Source organism: Cydia strobilella, chromosome 4, assembly GCF_947568885.1.
Source record: "Cydia strobilella chromosome 4, ilCydStro3.1, whole genome shotgun sequence".
In the NCBI taxonomy this organism is placed as follows: Eukaryota; Metazoa; Arthropoda; class Insecta; order Lepidoptera; family Tortricidae; genus Cydia; species Cydia strobilella.
The window spans coordinates 11,584,911-11,598,912 of NC_086044.1; the positions used below are offsets into that span (position 1 = coordinate 11,584,911).

Sequence of the window (14,002 nt, forward strand, 5' to 3'; positions counted from 1 at the left end):
TTTAAATGCGTCTAACTTATAATAATTAAAAACCGGCCAAGTGCGAGTCGGACTCGCGTTCCAAGGGTACATTACACAATTCTTTTACAATGTATTCTTTCATGTGAAACGTGAGTGAAATGTCTTCATAAAACCCGTAGGTGTCGGATCAAAAACTAAGTAATTAAGTCCGACTCATGCTTCATCATATCAGCCCTTTATCGCCCACTGCTGAGCATAGGCCTCTCTTCCAGTACGCCACTTGTCCCGGTCCTGAGCTAATCTCATCCAGAAGTGACCCGCAACCTTCCGGATGTCGTCCACCCAACGAGCCGATGGACGCCATTCTTTCATTCGAAAGCGGCCACCATTCCATTAACATTTTAGTCCACCTGCCATCACTCTGCCTAGCAACATGTCCCGTCCAACTCCATTTTAGTTTGGTAATGGCGAAACCAACGTCTTGCACTTTGGTGCGTCGACGGATCTCGACATTCCTTACTCGATCTTGAAGCTTGATACCGAGCATGGCGCGCTCCATCTTGCCTGCACATTTCTAATAAGTTTTCCTGTCATTTATAATTAAAAAAATGTTTTGTGTATTTTTTTCAAAATTTTAGACCCTGTAGTTTCGGAGATAAAGGGTGGGGGGGGGGGTCATGTTTTGGCTAATTCTTAAATAACTTCTAAACTATTTATTTTAATATATAATACGATATAGTTTGAAAAACTTTATTTTTTAATTTTATCATTTACCTACCCCCCAAAAGCGGCCTCCATGTGTTACATGTCCATCATTGGGTTACAAACTTACATATGTGTACCAAATTTCAACTTAACTGGTCCAGTAGTTTTGGAGAAACTGGGCTGTGACAGACGGACAGACAGACAGACGCATGCACGAATGATCCTATAAGGGTTCCGTTTTTTTCCTTTTGAGGTACGGAACCCTAAATCAAACGTAGGAGCATAGATGTGGTGGATATACAACAAATTGTAGAGGAAAATAAGGACTACGTTTGTATGAAAAGTCGGTTTGGCGCGGGTCCTCCACTTTTGTCTTAAACTCAGTTAAACTAGACAAAATTGGATTGTAATACAGAGGAAAACTGAATATTTTCAGCGAGGAATGCTAACACCCCTTAATATGTTTATAATGTTGAAAATGTACGAAATCTCAAACTCACTCAAACCTCGCTTGCTTGTTTCAAACTCGTACCTACGTTTGAATCACGTGTGTTTTAGTTATTTTAAGACAACAAGTCTCAGTTACAAAAATATCGTAATCGCCAAAATTATAAGTCCAAAATACCGTATGTTCAGTACGTTTATTATACTTAATGGTTTCCTCGGTAAGTAGCGCAAAAATGGTTACCTAAGAACAATAACAATTACTACTTCTTCTTAATCCTATAAGGGCTATAAGTATTTCCACAAACTTTCATAAAAAGTTCTGTACTCAGGTACAGTTTGCACGATAAAAAATATTATGGTAATTAAATAGCACCAGCAGAGCATAACCTATACAATATTGGAGTTGGTTACGCGGATAAAATATAATACCGGTTTTATGTTAAGTAATAGAGGGTATGCGGGTTAAACTTACATGGGTATCGTAAAATATGGAAGGTATCCGATTATTGCCGCCCGACTCGCACGTGCAGTGAGAGCGCGCGCCTCGCAGCCCGCCCATCGCTATCCTGTCAGCTTCCACAAAACTTTGTGCCTCGTCATCTACTAAATCGTTGTGAGTACTTTTTGACCCCTCCAAGCTTTCATCACGCATCCATAGGTCTGACCCTCTATCCCTGAACCGTTCACTTGGAAAATCATTATATGACATTTGCCTTCTTATACTTCGACATCGGCTGCGGTTATCTAGAGTGGAAAATTTCATCCTTTCAGGCGCAGGAGAGTGTCTGGTTAGCATTTCGTCATTATTGTCGAAACTTCGCATTTTTATCATTTTGTGGGGTGCCCGTCTACCACTATCTGCATTTACATTGCACTCCCCGAGTCTATCAAAACATTGGTCGACGTTACCTGAAAAATTTGCATAAGTAGAAGCATTGTTTTTCAAATCGTCTTTCGATTGAAATTCCGACGAAGTGAAAATGCAGCTTTGGCTGTTGACCCTCCTCTGCGACTTGTCGACTACAGACAACATTGATAGTTTCTTGAGAGAGCTCGCCGAGCCAGATGTTATCTCGGCCAGTTGGACCGCGTTTTGGTTTTTCTTTGAGATCGCTTCGCCACCAATCTTTTTTAAATTAGATAGTTTTCTCTTTATCTTTTGCACAAGTGTATTGGTTGGATCATACGAAATCAATTGTTTAGAAAAATAATTGGAAACTCCAATATGCTTATTCTTTGTGTATTTTCTGTCTAAGCTGCGATGCGAGGCTATGTTTAAATGATTTCTGTTGGCTCCGCGTTTTATTCTTTCTAAATCATAGATGTTAAGCGTATGACCTCGATGATCCACGATGTCTCGATGGCAGTTTAAGTAATTGTTCTGTTGTATGCTACAGTTGCAAACTAAGTCAAAGTCATGGTCTGATATGTGTTTATTGAAACACTGTCGTCGTGCTGCGAGGGCGAGACACGCTTCGCAGTCGACACCCAGTAACAGCTCAAGGCTCGTGTTTCTGATGAAGCCATCGCTGAAAGTGCGTGATCGAAAGTTGGCTGGGTTCTGTTCGACATTTTCCCAGTCGGAGACCAGTCCGGCCCCACTAGGTAAACAGGGCGCGTCGTCGTCCACCATGGTGGAGGCGTCTCGGTTGACGTGGATGACGCGCGGTGGCCGGAATACTCGACTGTCGCTCCTCACCGAACTCCGCGATGGTGAAGGCGATGGTCTCTTGAACCCGTCTACTTGAAGCATGCTTCAGTCTTTAACTTTTCGCTTTTGTGGAGTCTGTAACCTGTGAAAAGAAAAATAAGCAATAAGTTAACGGCCACTATTTATTAGGACGCGTATGTCTTCGATGTGCTCATTTGAAGTGCCTCAAATATTTGATAAATGTGCTATGGAAGGTAATCGGCAAAAAAGCATGTATAAAAATAAACACTTAGGAACACTCCACGCTTAAGTATCTTCCGTGAAGTGATCCTTTCGCAAAATGTTTACGAAAGTTTGAGAAAGTTGTAAGTATAGGAAAATAAATCTAACGTGAAATTTTCATATTGTGGAGCTAGGCACAACTTTATTAGCGAAAACTAATCTGTGCACCTATTTAAAACACCTTTTTGAACATTAACCGCCGGTTAGTCAGAAAAAAAAACTAAAGTTTGTCAAAGGCCTGTCTCATTTTAAACATAGACAGAGAAAATCATACTATCTTTGTCTTACACTAGTACTAGCACCCAAAAGAAAAGGATGAGTATAGTTTTGTTTGTTCTTATTTACTGACAATTTGGTTTGACTAGCTATAGTTTGTCAAATGACTGTCTCATTTCAAACGGACAGAGAGAATCATACTCTCTTTGTCTTACACTAGTACTAGCACCCAAAAGAAAAGGATGAGTATAGTTTTTTTCCCACGTCACCGAAGTGTCAAAACTGAAATTGAACTTTATGCACATGCACGTAGGTCTATGTTGCTCTGTGGTCTGTGGCGTTGGACCTGCGGTGCTGATATATCCGTCATTGGCGTCCAGAAGGTTAATAGCATTTAACGAAACAATTTATTTCATTCGTTTTACGTTGGTTATTCATTTTATACCAATATTCGTCTTTAAATAAAACGTATTTTTACAGCTGGCCGTTTTCGTTCATTTAGATTTCACGTAAATTCTATAATTGCTAACTAAAACACCTAGCTCCTTCCAGATGTAAATTAAGTTGTATAAATTCTGGATTGCGTTGGTATCTACCTGCGCTAAACGCCCCTAATTCATTTAACAAGATTTCAAAATAATCGCACCTTTTCCTGAATATGTACCTCGTAAAAGCGCCTATCTGAATCAGTTTGGTAAAAGTCTTGTGTATCCGGTCGGTTCTCCGGATGTTCCACGGCCCGCCGAACTGGGAAATCTGATATGTCTGAAGGCTTCACGAAAGCCGCTTGAATTATTCAGCCTAAATCCTGACTGTGAAGGTACGTTATAGATGCTTACTGACAACCGTAAAGTGTGCAGTAACGAAGTTATCATCTAATATGACTTTTGTAAGTGGACACAACGCTGTGAATGCAGGAACATGTGAAGTGTCGTTTACCTAACGTTACTATTATGTATGTTCCGGTCAAAATAATTTGCTGTGAATGCAGGAACATGTGAAGTGTCGCTTACCTAACGTTACTATTATGTATGTTCCGGTTAAAATAATTATCTGTAAATGCAGGAACATGTAAAGTGTCGCTTACCTAACGTTACTATATTATGTGTTCGGGTCAAATCTTGCAAGCTAAATTAGAAGAACAGACATTATTCGAAGTTTCTTCACATAAATAATTATGCAAGTTGGGTGACAATACAATATTATGGTCTTATCGAGCTGATCTGATGATTGGCACAGGAGGTGGCCATAGGAACTCTGTTATAAAACAATGCAAATTGTTGTCTTTAGGCATAAAGAGTATCGTCGGGAAAATATTTCGCTAAACTAATCTGAAGGATAATTCAGTAGAGACAGGTAAATTATTCTTATTATATTTCAAAGGGATCTAATAGCGCTGTCTTGAATAGTAGATTGTTAGTTAATGGTTGAATAGCACTAATTTCAGTCGAGACGATTTGTTTAAATGTAGACAAATGCCAATCAGTACCTACTGTTATTTAAATCGAAAATATATTTACTTATTTAAACTTTATTGCACATAGTACAAAAGTAATGTAAATACAAATGGCCGACTGAATGTATCATGGCATATATGTATATGTACCAGTCAACCATCGGGCTAAATAGAGACATGTAAAGATGGTGCAAGGAGAAAAGTAAGAAGATTTTAACTAGATTAAAACTATCGCACGCAAACTATATTCTGATATAACTAGCAAAAAGCAGAGCTTTTTAAGGGCTCGCGCAGTTTTTCTACCTCATCATCATATATTTAAGAGTTAGACTCTTGTCGGTGAAGCGATTTCCATGCATGTCGGTTCTCTACCTTTTCCTTGACAGCCTGATACGACAACGCGACGATAACGTTGAGTTTTTCCTTTTTAAGGTTTCGTACCCAAAGGGTAAAAACGGGACTCTATTACTAAGAGTCCGCTGTCCGTCCGTGTGTCTGTCTGTCTGTCCGTCTATCACCAGGCTGTATCTCATGAGATATCGTCATGAACCGTGATAGCTAGACAGCTATGCCGCTATAACAACAAATACTAAAAACAGAATAAAATAAATATTTGTGGCGTTCTCAATCAAAAGGTATCACTTTGCCAGCAACCGCTCGGTGTAAGTGTCAGAAGGGACTCTACGTGTTGGCTTCGGCTCCACGCAAGCCTCCTAAGTGTCCAGAACCATTGTTCCGCGATGGGTGAAAGCATTAATATAATTTAAATTTTTCATGTTTTGACCAAGTTATGCTGTAAGTATAATTCGCGTTTAGACAGCAGTTTTCTATGCTTCTGTTAAAGGTACTTATAGATAGGTACCTCATGATGACTGACGCTCTAATAGAATAGTTTTTCTATTTTCATGCCAAAAAATTATAACATTTATAACGCCTTTAACTTCACATTTAAATATTCAACGATTTTGTTTATTATTGTAACCAGGGTACGTAGCCCGCATGCCTATCGTTTCCGATCCGTAGCGAAGGAAACGCAGCTGTTACTGTCGCACTCATATGGAAGAGTGATAGAGAGACAGCAAGTTCGGCCGAATTTCACCTTCCCATACAAACGGAGTTTCGTTCTCATTTTAAAACTACGTGTTGAACGGTAATGAAACTTGGCAAATACAATGACATAAGGTGCTATAGTACTAGTGTAAGACAAAGATAGTATGATTATCTCTGTCTATGTTTGAAATGAGGCAGTCCTTTGACAAACTATAGTTAATATAGCTCCAGCTTATAAAGCAAACGAAATAGGCAAAAACAAGTTTTGAAAAAAAAAAACGCTGTATTTTTTTAACTAAGTATGGTATCCGAAGCTACATAAATTGTCCGATACGCCTGTTACAGCTTTTATTTTGTCCTTGCCTTTTCGGTTCCATACCCAAAGGGTAAAAACGGGACTCCTATTACTAAGACTCCTCTGTCCGTCCGTTTGTCTGTCTGGCACCAGGCTGTATCTCATGAACCGTTTAATATTCACAGATGATGTATTTCTGTTGCCGCTATAACAAATACTAAAAAGTACGGAACCCTCGGTGGGCGAGTCCGACTCGCACTTATCCGCCTTTGTCCGGTTTTTTACTACTAACGCCATCTGTTAGAAAAATAAAGAAACATTAGCACGAATGTTTTTTAACAGATGGCGTTAGTAGTGATACAAAGTATTATTCCTTTATTATATTTTTTATGATTATAAAATGATATTTTTAAGTTTGATAACACATCTAGACATGAATTTAGATTACTATGTTAAATCTCAAAGCTAACAGGTGGATAGTTTTTCCGTAAAGTGTACCACAAGAATGCATAGATTGTCGAATAGTAATAGGGCTCGCTTCGCTCGCCCTAATTAAAATTTACATAGGGCTCATAGTTATTATTATTTTTATACCACGTCGGTGGCAATCAAGCATACGGCCCGCCTTAAGCAGTTACCGTAGCCTATGGACGCCTGCAACACCGGAGTTATTACACGCGCGTTGCCGACCCTTTAAAAACCTGTACACTCCTTTTTTGAAGAACCCCATACTGTAGCCCCTCGGGAAAACCTCGGCAGGGAGCTCATTCCACAGCCGAAGCGTACGCGGGAGGAAATTCCTCTTAAACCCCACAGTACGCGACCTTTAGGTGCTAGGGTGTGAGGATGAACACCCTGCCGATGGCGAGCGGTGCGGTGATAGAAAGCGGCCGTTGGCATCATGTCAAACAATTCTTCAGAGCACAGTTCATTGTACAAGCGGTAGAACACACACAAGGAGGCGAAGTCTCTCCTTAGACTTAAAGGTTCAATACCGTATTACTCAATAAATAAGATCAGTCTCTTAGTGCTATTTTACTATTGATTCTCACCATATGCATCTGTATTCGCAAATCTTGACCTACAAATTGAGCTAGTTATCAGAATCCGTTGATGGTGTTAGATAAAAATCTTAGAGGCAGATGGAAAGGTCTGATTCTTATAGAGGCTGATGAAAGGTCTGGTCTGAAAGGGTTGAGAGGCCGTCCGTCGCCATGCAGGTCGGTTAATATAGGCATATTGTGTTTTTGGTATTTCATACGAATAAACGCTTAGATGAGAGTCAGACAGACAGAGAGACAGAGAGACACAGAGAGAGATAGAGAGAAAGAGCACATTTTTTTAAAATAAATTTTTGTTAAGGCGACGGTAGCGGTAAGTAAATTTTCAGATTCTGTCAATTGACCCCATTTCATACACATCGTTCATATTAACCACTTGACTGTGTATGAAACGGATCCTGATCGCTGGCTTAATGAATGCAGATATTGGGGGCTTCACAAAAAACCTTTAAATTTCTTTGCGGATGTGTGCAGGTTTCCTCACTATGTTTTTCCTTCACCGAAAAGCTAATGGTAAATATCAAATAATATTCCGTAGGTACATACCTACTTACGTTTCGAATAACTAATTGGGGCGAGCCAGAATTTTAAACCCACTACCTTCGGATTGAAGGTCGGACGTCAGATCCATATAAAATATATTTTATTATATAGGTCCAAACCGTCTTTCTTTTTCTTAGGCTTCGACATAAGCTACTTTAAAACGCGCGACAAGTTGCCACGCGTAGAGATGGGTCACGGGTATTTACCCGAATCTACCCAAATGGGCGTGTAGATTATTTTCTTGTTTAACATGTCGATTTGGATTATGTTAATGATATATAGCGAGTTAGTGGTTGTAAATATTTGTGTCATTTAGAAATGGTAACGGTTTAGTGAAGCCTGCAGATGTACACTACCGCTCAAAAGTATTTAGGCACCCGCAATTTTCACCATACAATTGTATACAAAAATTATTTTCAAAATCATACTGTTCGATCGCAGGCAAATGACTCTCTTACATGTTGGATTGAATTTTTATTTAGGTAAATATATTGAGCCTCAAATTGTTACCAAAGACATCCTTTAAAATTTCGAGTTTATGCAACGATTTAAAAAACCCTTATGTACTAGTTCATACAAAATAAAACGATTTATGGATTTTTTTACGCTTGCCATTTGGTAAATAGACAATGTACACGAATATTCTGCACATCATTTTGAAGCTCGATATGTCTGTTAAATAAAAAAAGTAAACTGCACAAAAAACTGTTACCCGACCGCGGCTTAGCGATATAATTCTGAAAGTCGATTTTGTATACAATTGTATGGAATAAATTACGAGTGCCTAAATAGTTATGAGCGGTAGTGCAATTAAGGATTTTTCTTATAATTTTATAAAATAAGAAAATAACCCATTAAATAAATCTTTATCAATATAAAACGTTTCGAACCCTTTACAGCGTTCGTGGTCAACGGGAGGCTGAGAAAAAATATATTCACCTTTGTCAAAATTCTTACATGCAAAACTACCCACTAGGTATGTGGGTAATTTTGCATGTAGGAATTTTGAAAAAGGTGAATATATTTTTTACTATTTACTTATACATTCTGCTTTTTACTGATTATGCCCTTTTCCACCCCCTTTTCATCCTTACAGGGTGATTTTGGGGTTGAAAACTATTCTATATCATTCCCCATAACAAAAACTATCTACATACCAAATTTAAACTAAATCGGTACAGCGGTTATTGATTTTCCATGCAAAATTCCACCCCCCTTTTCACCCCCTTAGGGGCAAAAAACTTCAATTTTTTCAATTTTTAGTTGTTTGTGTACTAAGACTATCTTACATAACAAATTTCAGCTTCCTATGACTTCAGGAAGTACCCTAAAGGTTTTGATGAGTGAGTGAGTGAGTGAGTGTGACTAATTGGGGTTTTTTAGATATTAATTAAATCTAAAGTATAAGAAAATTGAAAATTTTTATGCTTAATAAGTCCACTATTGGCATCATATCCCGAGAATTTTGTTTATCTGGTGTAATCCAAACCAAAGTTATGAGGGTACAAAAAAACGACGAAGCGCTTCGAGAAAAGGTAGGTAGTGCCCTTGCGCTTCGCTTTGCTCGTCTTGGCGGGGGCACGGTAGTGCTAGATAACTGCCAGTCAGTCTTTGAGAACTATTTTAGTTTAAAATTTTCGACTGGAACACTAGTGCCTACGAGTAGGTATTTAATGTTACCTTAACTAACATCATCATCAAAACTTGCGGTATTTTGATTTACATGCCGAAAATCACAAAGCACCTCATTGGGGAGCGAGTGAGGGTTTAAAATAAATCACGGTTTTTCAACGTCGTATTTTCAAGTTAAGACGTTCTCGGTGCCACTTTTATATTATATATTATAGCCTAAAAATTGTTTGTAGAACATAATTATGCAAATATATTATTCGCCTATTACATCACCGAGTGTTTCTTTAAACAAGAGTGTTTATAGGTAGTTAACCAGTTTTAAACAAAGGATTGTGAGTATTTTCATAAATTTAACATTGTTTGTCTTAACAAAAATGTTAAAATGTGGTTGCGAAAACAGCTTTAAATAAAATCCAATGCATCTCTATTTACACTTTCCTTGACAATGTGGCATTATGTGTAATATCCATAAAACAGCTTTTTAAGGTCGCCGTTCGCCCGGCTTGATGCGTTCCTAGTTGCCATATGAATAATCATTGACATGTTTTCGCAGATCACGAGAGGGTGTTTGTGTCAGCGGCGGAAAATGCTGAGCCGAGACGATGATTAGACATGTGTATGTGTAGTAGGTATCTCGTCTCGGCAGAGTACAGACGTGTCTCAGACACGGCGACGCGTGGCGGACGACGGTAAGCCATTTTTGTCTTGTTCGTTTTACCGCTTCACAATGGCAATAGGCTTTTACAGCTTTGTCGTACATATGCGTCAAGTGCTAATTTTCGGTACGTATTCCTCCCCTCATCGTCAGTGTCAGCGTTATATACATATTTAACGTGTCCTTAACTGTTGGTCAAACCTTAAACGTTTGATCGACATTAATTGGGATATTTTTAACTAAGTACCTACCTACCTAATGTACAAGGTATGCTAAAAAAAGTTATGTGACAATCTTATAAAAAATATTCTATCTTAGCCTCAAACAAAGAAAACCTATTCTGACAGTAAGCTCAATACGTATTAACTACTTGTGTTGTAGGTAGAAATCACAATACCCATCTAAGGTACCTATTGTTATTCACGACAAAGAACGTATTTAACGATTTAAGATGAATTGCTTTAGAGAAGCCTGAACTTTCATTGAATATTTGATATAAACTCATTTGATATTTTAAATTTCCAAGAATCCGTCTGCTTTTTCACCTAGCGCTTTTTAAGGTAGCTAAAATGGCAAAAACAGAACCCTTGTAGTTTCGTCATGTCCGTCTCTGACCGTCAGACGTGTATCCTTTTGTCACAGCCATTGTAATCCAATTTGGATGATATTTAGAGGTGTATTTTGTGAGCCGCTACTTAGTTTAGAAATTTAAAAAAAATTAGGGAGGGGGGAATAGGTTGGTTGACTCCATTTATGTAAGTGATTGTGCAAAATATTATTTTGGGTAAAAATTAACGTGTGGTAATTATTCGATAGATCTTTAAAAATAACTGGTTCCTAAAGACTTTCTTTAGTCAATACTTTTAAATATAATCGGATCGAAGGCCAAGCAAATGTACCTCCCCCTTGAACCAGGCGTACAAAAATATTAAGAAAATATAGCTTTATATATACTTTCCACGAACATTGTTTTCAACATAATCGTTGAGCCATTAATGAGTTTTTTCTAACTTATTTTATTATTAGAAGGACGTAAGTGCCGCGAAGGTAACTTCCTTTTGTTTGTATGGCTTTTATGCACTTGGCAGGTTTTTTTTTTTCGAAATCACATTATGATTATGACATTATAATTTACTACTACAAGAATATTGTCATATGTCAAAGCACATTACTTATATCATTACGTACGTGCAAAAGATTTCGTAAAAAAAAACATTCAATTAACGTTGATTATTGTTAATAACCCGAATAAAGGGCAAACAATAATGGGCCTCAGTACGAATACCCTTCTTATACAATAAGCCAACGAAATAATAGGTATAAGCAATTAACAGAACCAAGGAAAAATATTATTGTATCACACTATTCCAATTATTACGAAATTCATCCTTCCAAGGAAGTGAAGGTACGCCAACATACAGTGAGTGACATTGTTTGGGCACCTCTCAAACAGCGTTCCATTAATAGAATAGGAAATATCTACACGGGAGAAAATAAAATGTGGGCAAGAGATTTCTTAGTAAGTAAGCGGTCATTTGTAAGCAGCCGAGAAAAATGCTCACTCGTCCAGAAAAAATAATCGAGAACGGTTAGCGACGTACCTTTCTTTTGCGAATTTTTCACCCTTATTTACGACGTCTCTCGAAACACTGTGTAAATATAAACACCAGTATTTCCGAACGATTGATTACAGAAGAATGATCGTCTATTCAAATAGGGTGCAAATGGTGAATCGGGTGCTCCTACCTACCTACACCTAGATTTATTCATATATGAAAAAAAAAATTGAAGTAAGTAAGTATTTCTTGTAACATATTGAATCAGCCAGAAGACTTTACCTAGGATCTCTCAAACGACCGGTCATATTCTGAGGGTGTCGGTTCACCTTGTTTTCATCCATGGTTCATCTTTTCGTGCAGATTTTTTGGTATCTACCAGGTTGCCATTCAAAGTCTGCTCCAGCGGCTATCGGTTTTTCGAGAAGGTTGACCTGATGCAGTTATATTATAACCTAATCAGTCAAATAATACCGGTTCTGCCAACGACCGACTTACGACCAGAGAGGCGATGGCCGCGGATTACTTTGCGTAGGTAACAAAATGATGGGAAGCGGAAAACTACTTTGTGAAACAAACTTTTTAGTACAATAAGTATGTAGAACGTTGTCATTAAACTTTCCAAGTTTCCATAATATTCACCCAAATGTAGTGATGCTCTCCATGGGCACTTTATAATACTTCTACTCCACAATAGTTTTCTTTCTTTCTGTTTGAAGTTACCTGAGAAAAGTTTCAAAACGTGATTTACGTGATCTCTCGCAGGAAATTGCATTTATCCAGCTCAACATGGACGATTCTCACAAAGAAAGAACTGAAAGAAGGCAGCAAAGTCCTCTCGTTGATTTTTTGTCGCACCTTGGGAGTTTCGATTAACATACGATGGTTCGCATACTACCTACTCCGTTGAGATTTTTTGTGTTTCGAGATTACCTTTTCATCTGTATTTTTTATTAAAATGAAATGTGTATATAGTTGTGATTTTACTAAATTGTCTTTCTCAATACACCTATCATTATTAGGTAGGTACAGATACTTTCGGGTAGCCTATTAAATTAGGTATGTAATTTTATAACTTTTTAGGGTTCCGTGGTCAACTAAGAACCCTTATAGTTTCGCCATATCCGTCCGACTTTCTGTCCGACCGAGGCTTTGCTCCATGATCGTTAGTTCTAGAAAGCTGCAATTTAGCATGGATATATAAATAAATACCCTACACGTAAAGTGGGGGTGTAATTTTTTTTTAGCTTCAACCCTACAGTGTGGGGTATCGTTGGATAGGTCTTTCAAAACGAATAGGGGTCTTCAACAAACATTTTTTGATTGAAAGAGAATTATTTTCGGAAATAATCGCTCCGAAAGAAAAAAAATTGTGTCTCCCTCCCTCTAACTTTTGATCCATGGGTCCAAAAAATATGAAAAAAATCTTAAGCCCCCCAGTGTGGAGGGCGCTAGATGTAGAGCTTACGCAAGACATTGAATGAAAACTATAGCGAACATGATCAGTTTAGCCGTTTTTGAGTTATCGTAAAAAGGGGAGACCCCTTTATAGTAAAAAGACTTACATACAGCCATATAGTTTGTCAAAGGACTGTCTCATTTCAAACATAGACAGAGAGAATCATACTATCTTTGTCTTACACTAGTACTAGCACCCAAAAGAAAAGGATGAGTATAGTTTTTTTTGTTCTTATTTACTGACAATTTGGTTTGACCAACAATAGTTTCAGTACGTTATTACGACATTAAATGGGTTTTTAAAGTTATTTGGAATTATTCATGTATAAATAAAGTAAAATGTAAGATAATAATGGCTTAGTTTACTCATTCAATTGTTATTTAATATTTAATTTCTCTTAAACAGTTTCATAGGCTGAATGAGTATTGAGTACCGAATGCTGTTGACTATTGGCAGTTTTCTTAGAACTCAAAAGTAAAAAATTAAAAAGTAAGAAGCAATTCCGCTGATTTTCATACTTTAATTGACAAATCGTTTTAAAATTACTGCAGTTTCCTAAAATATGTGTTTTTCGTAAATATTGCAATTTAATGTTTTTCGCGATTTATTATGACCAGACATGCAAAGTCTCCGATTGAATGTATGTAAGCTCTAAGGAAAAAACCGGCCAAGTGCGAGTCGGACTCGCCCACCGAGGGTTCCATACTTTTTAGTATTTGTTGTTATAGCGGCAACAGAAATACATCATCTGAAAATTTCAACTGTCTAGCTATCACGGTTCATGAGATACAGCCTGGTGACAAACAGACGGACAGACGGACAAACGGACAGTGGAGTCCTAGTAATAGTATCCCGTTTTTACCCTTTGGGTACGAAACCCTAAAAATCATGGCCATTCGTCTATTACTTTAATTAAGTAGGTACCTACTGATTATGCAAATTTGCCTTGTCTTTTTGGTTTCCTCGTATTCGATATGAAAAGTAGATTGTTTCACTTTCACTCGGGTGAAAGGCACCAAGCATGATTTCATCC

At 37.8% G+C, this 14,002-nt stretch overlaps 1 protein-coding gene across 1 annotated transcript in view; it reads right to left on the bottom strand.

The window, feature by feature from the left end:
- The window catches only part of LOC134741102 (uncharacterized), a 51,076-nt gene extending 48,057 nt beyond the window's left edge, over positions 1-3,019 (bottom strand). Inside the window, exon 1 of the mRNA XM_063673873.1 lies at positions 1,586-3,019. Coding sequence (XP_063529943.1) covers positions 1,586-2,866 — 1,281 coding nt within the window. The 5' untranslated portion in view covers positions 2,867-3,019. The remainder of the gene's footprint in view (positions 1-1,585) is intronic.
- Between the last annotated feature and the right edge of the window lie 10,983 nt (positions 3,020-14,002).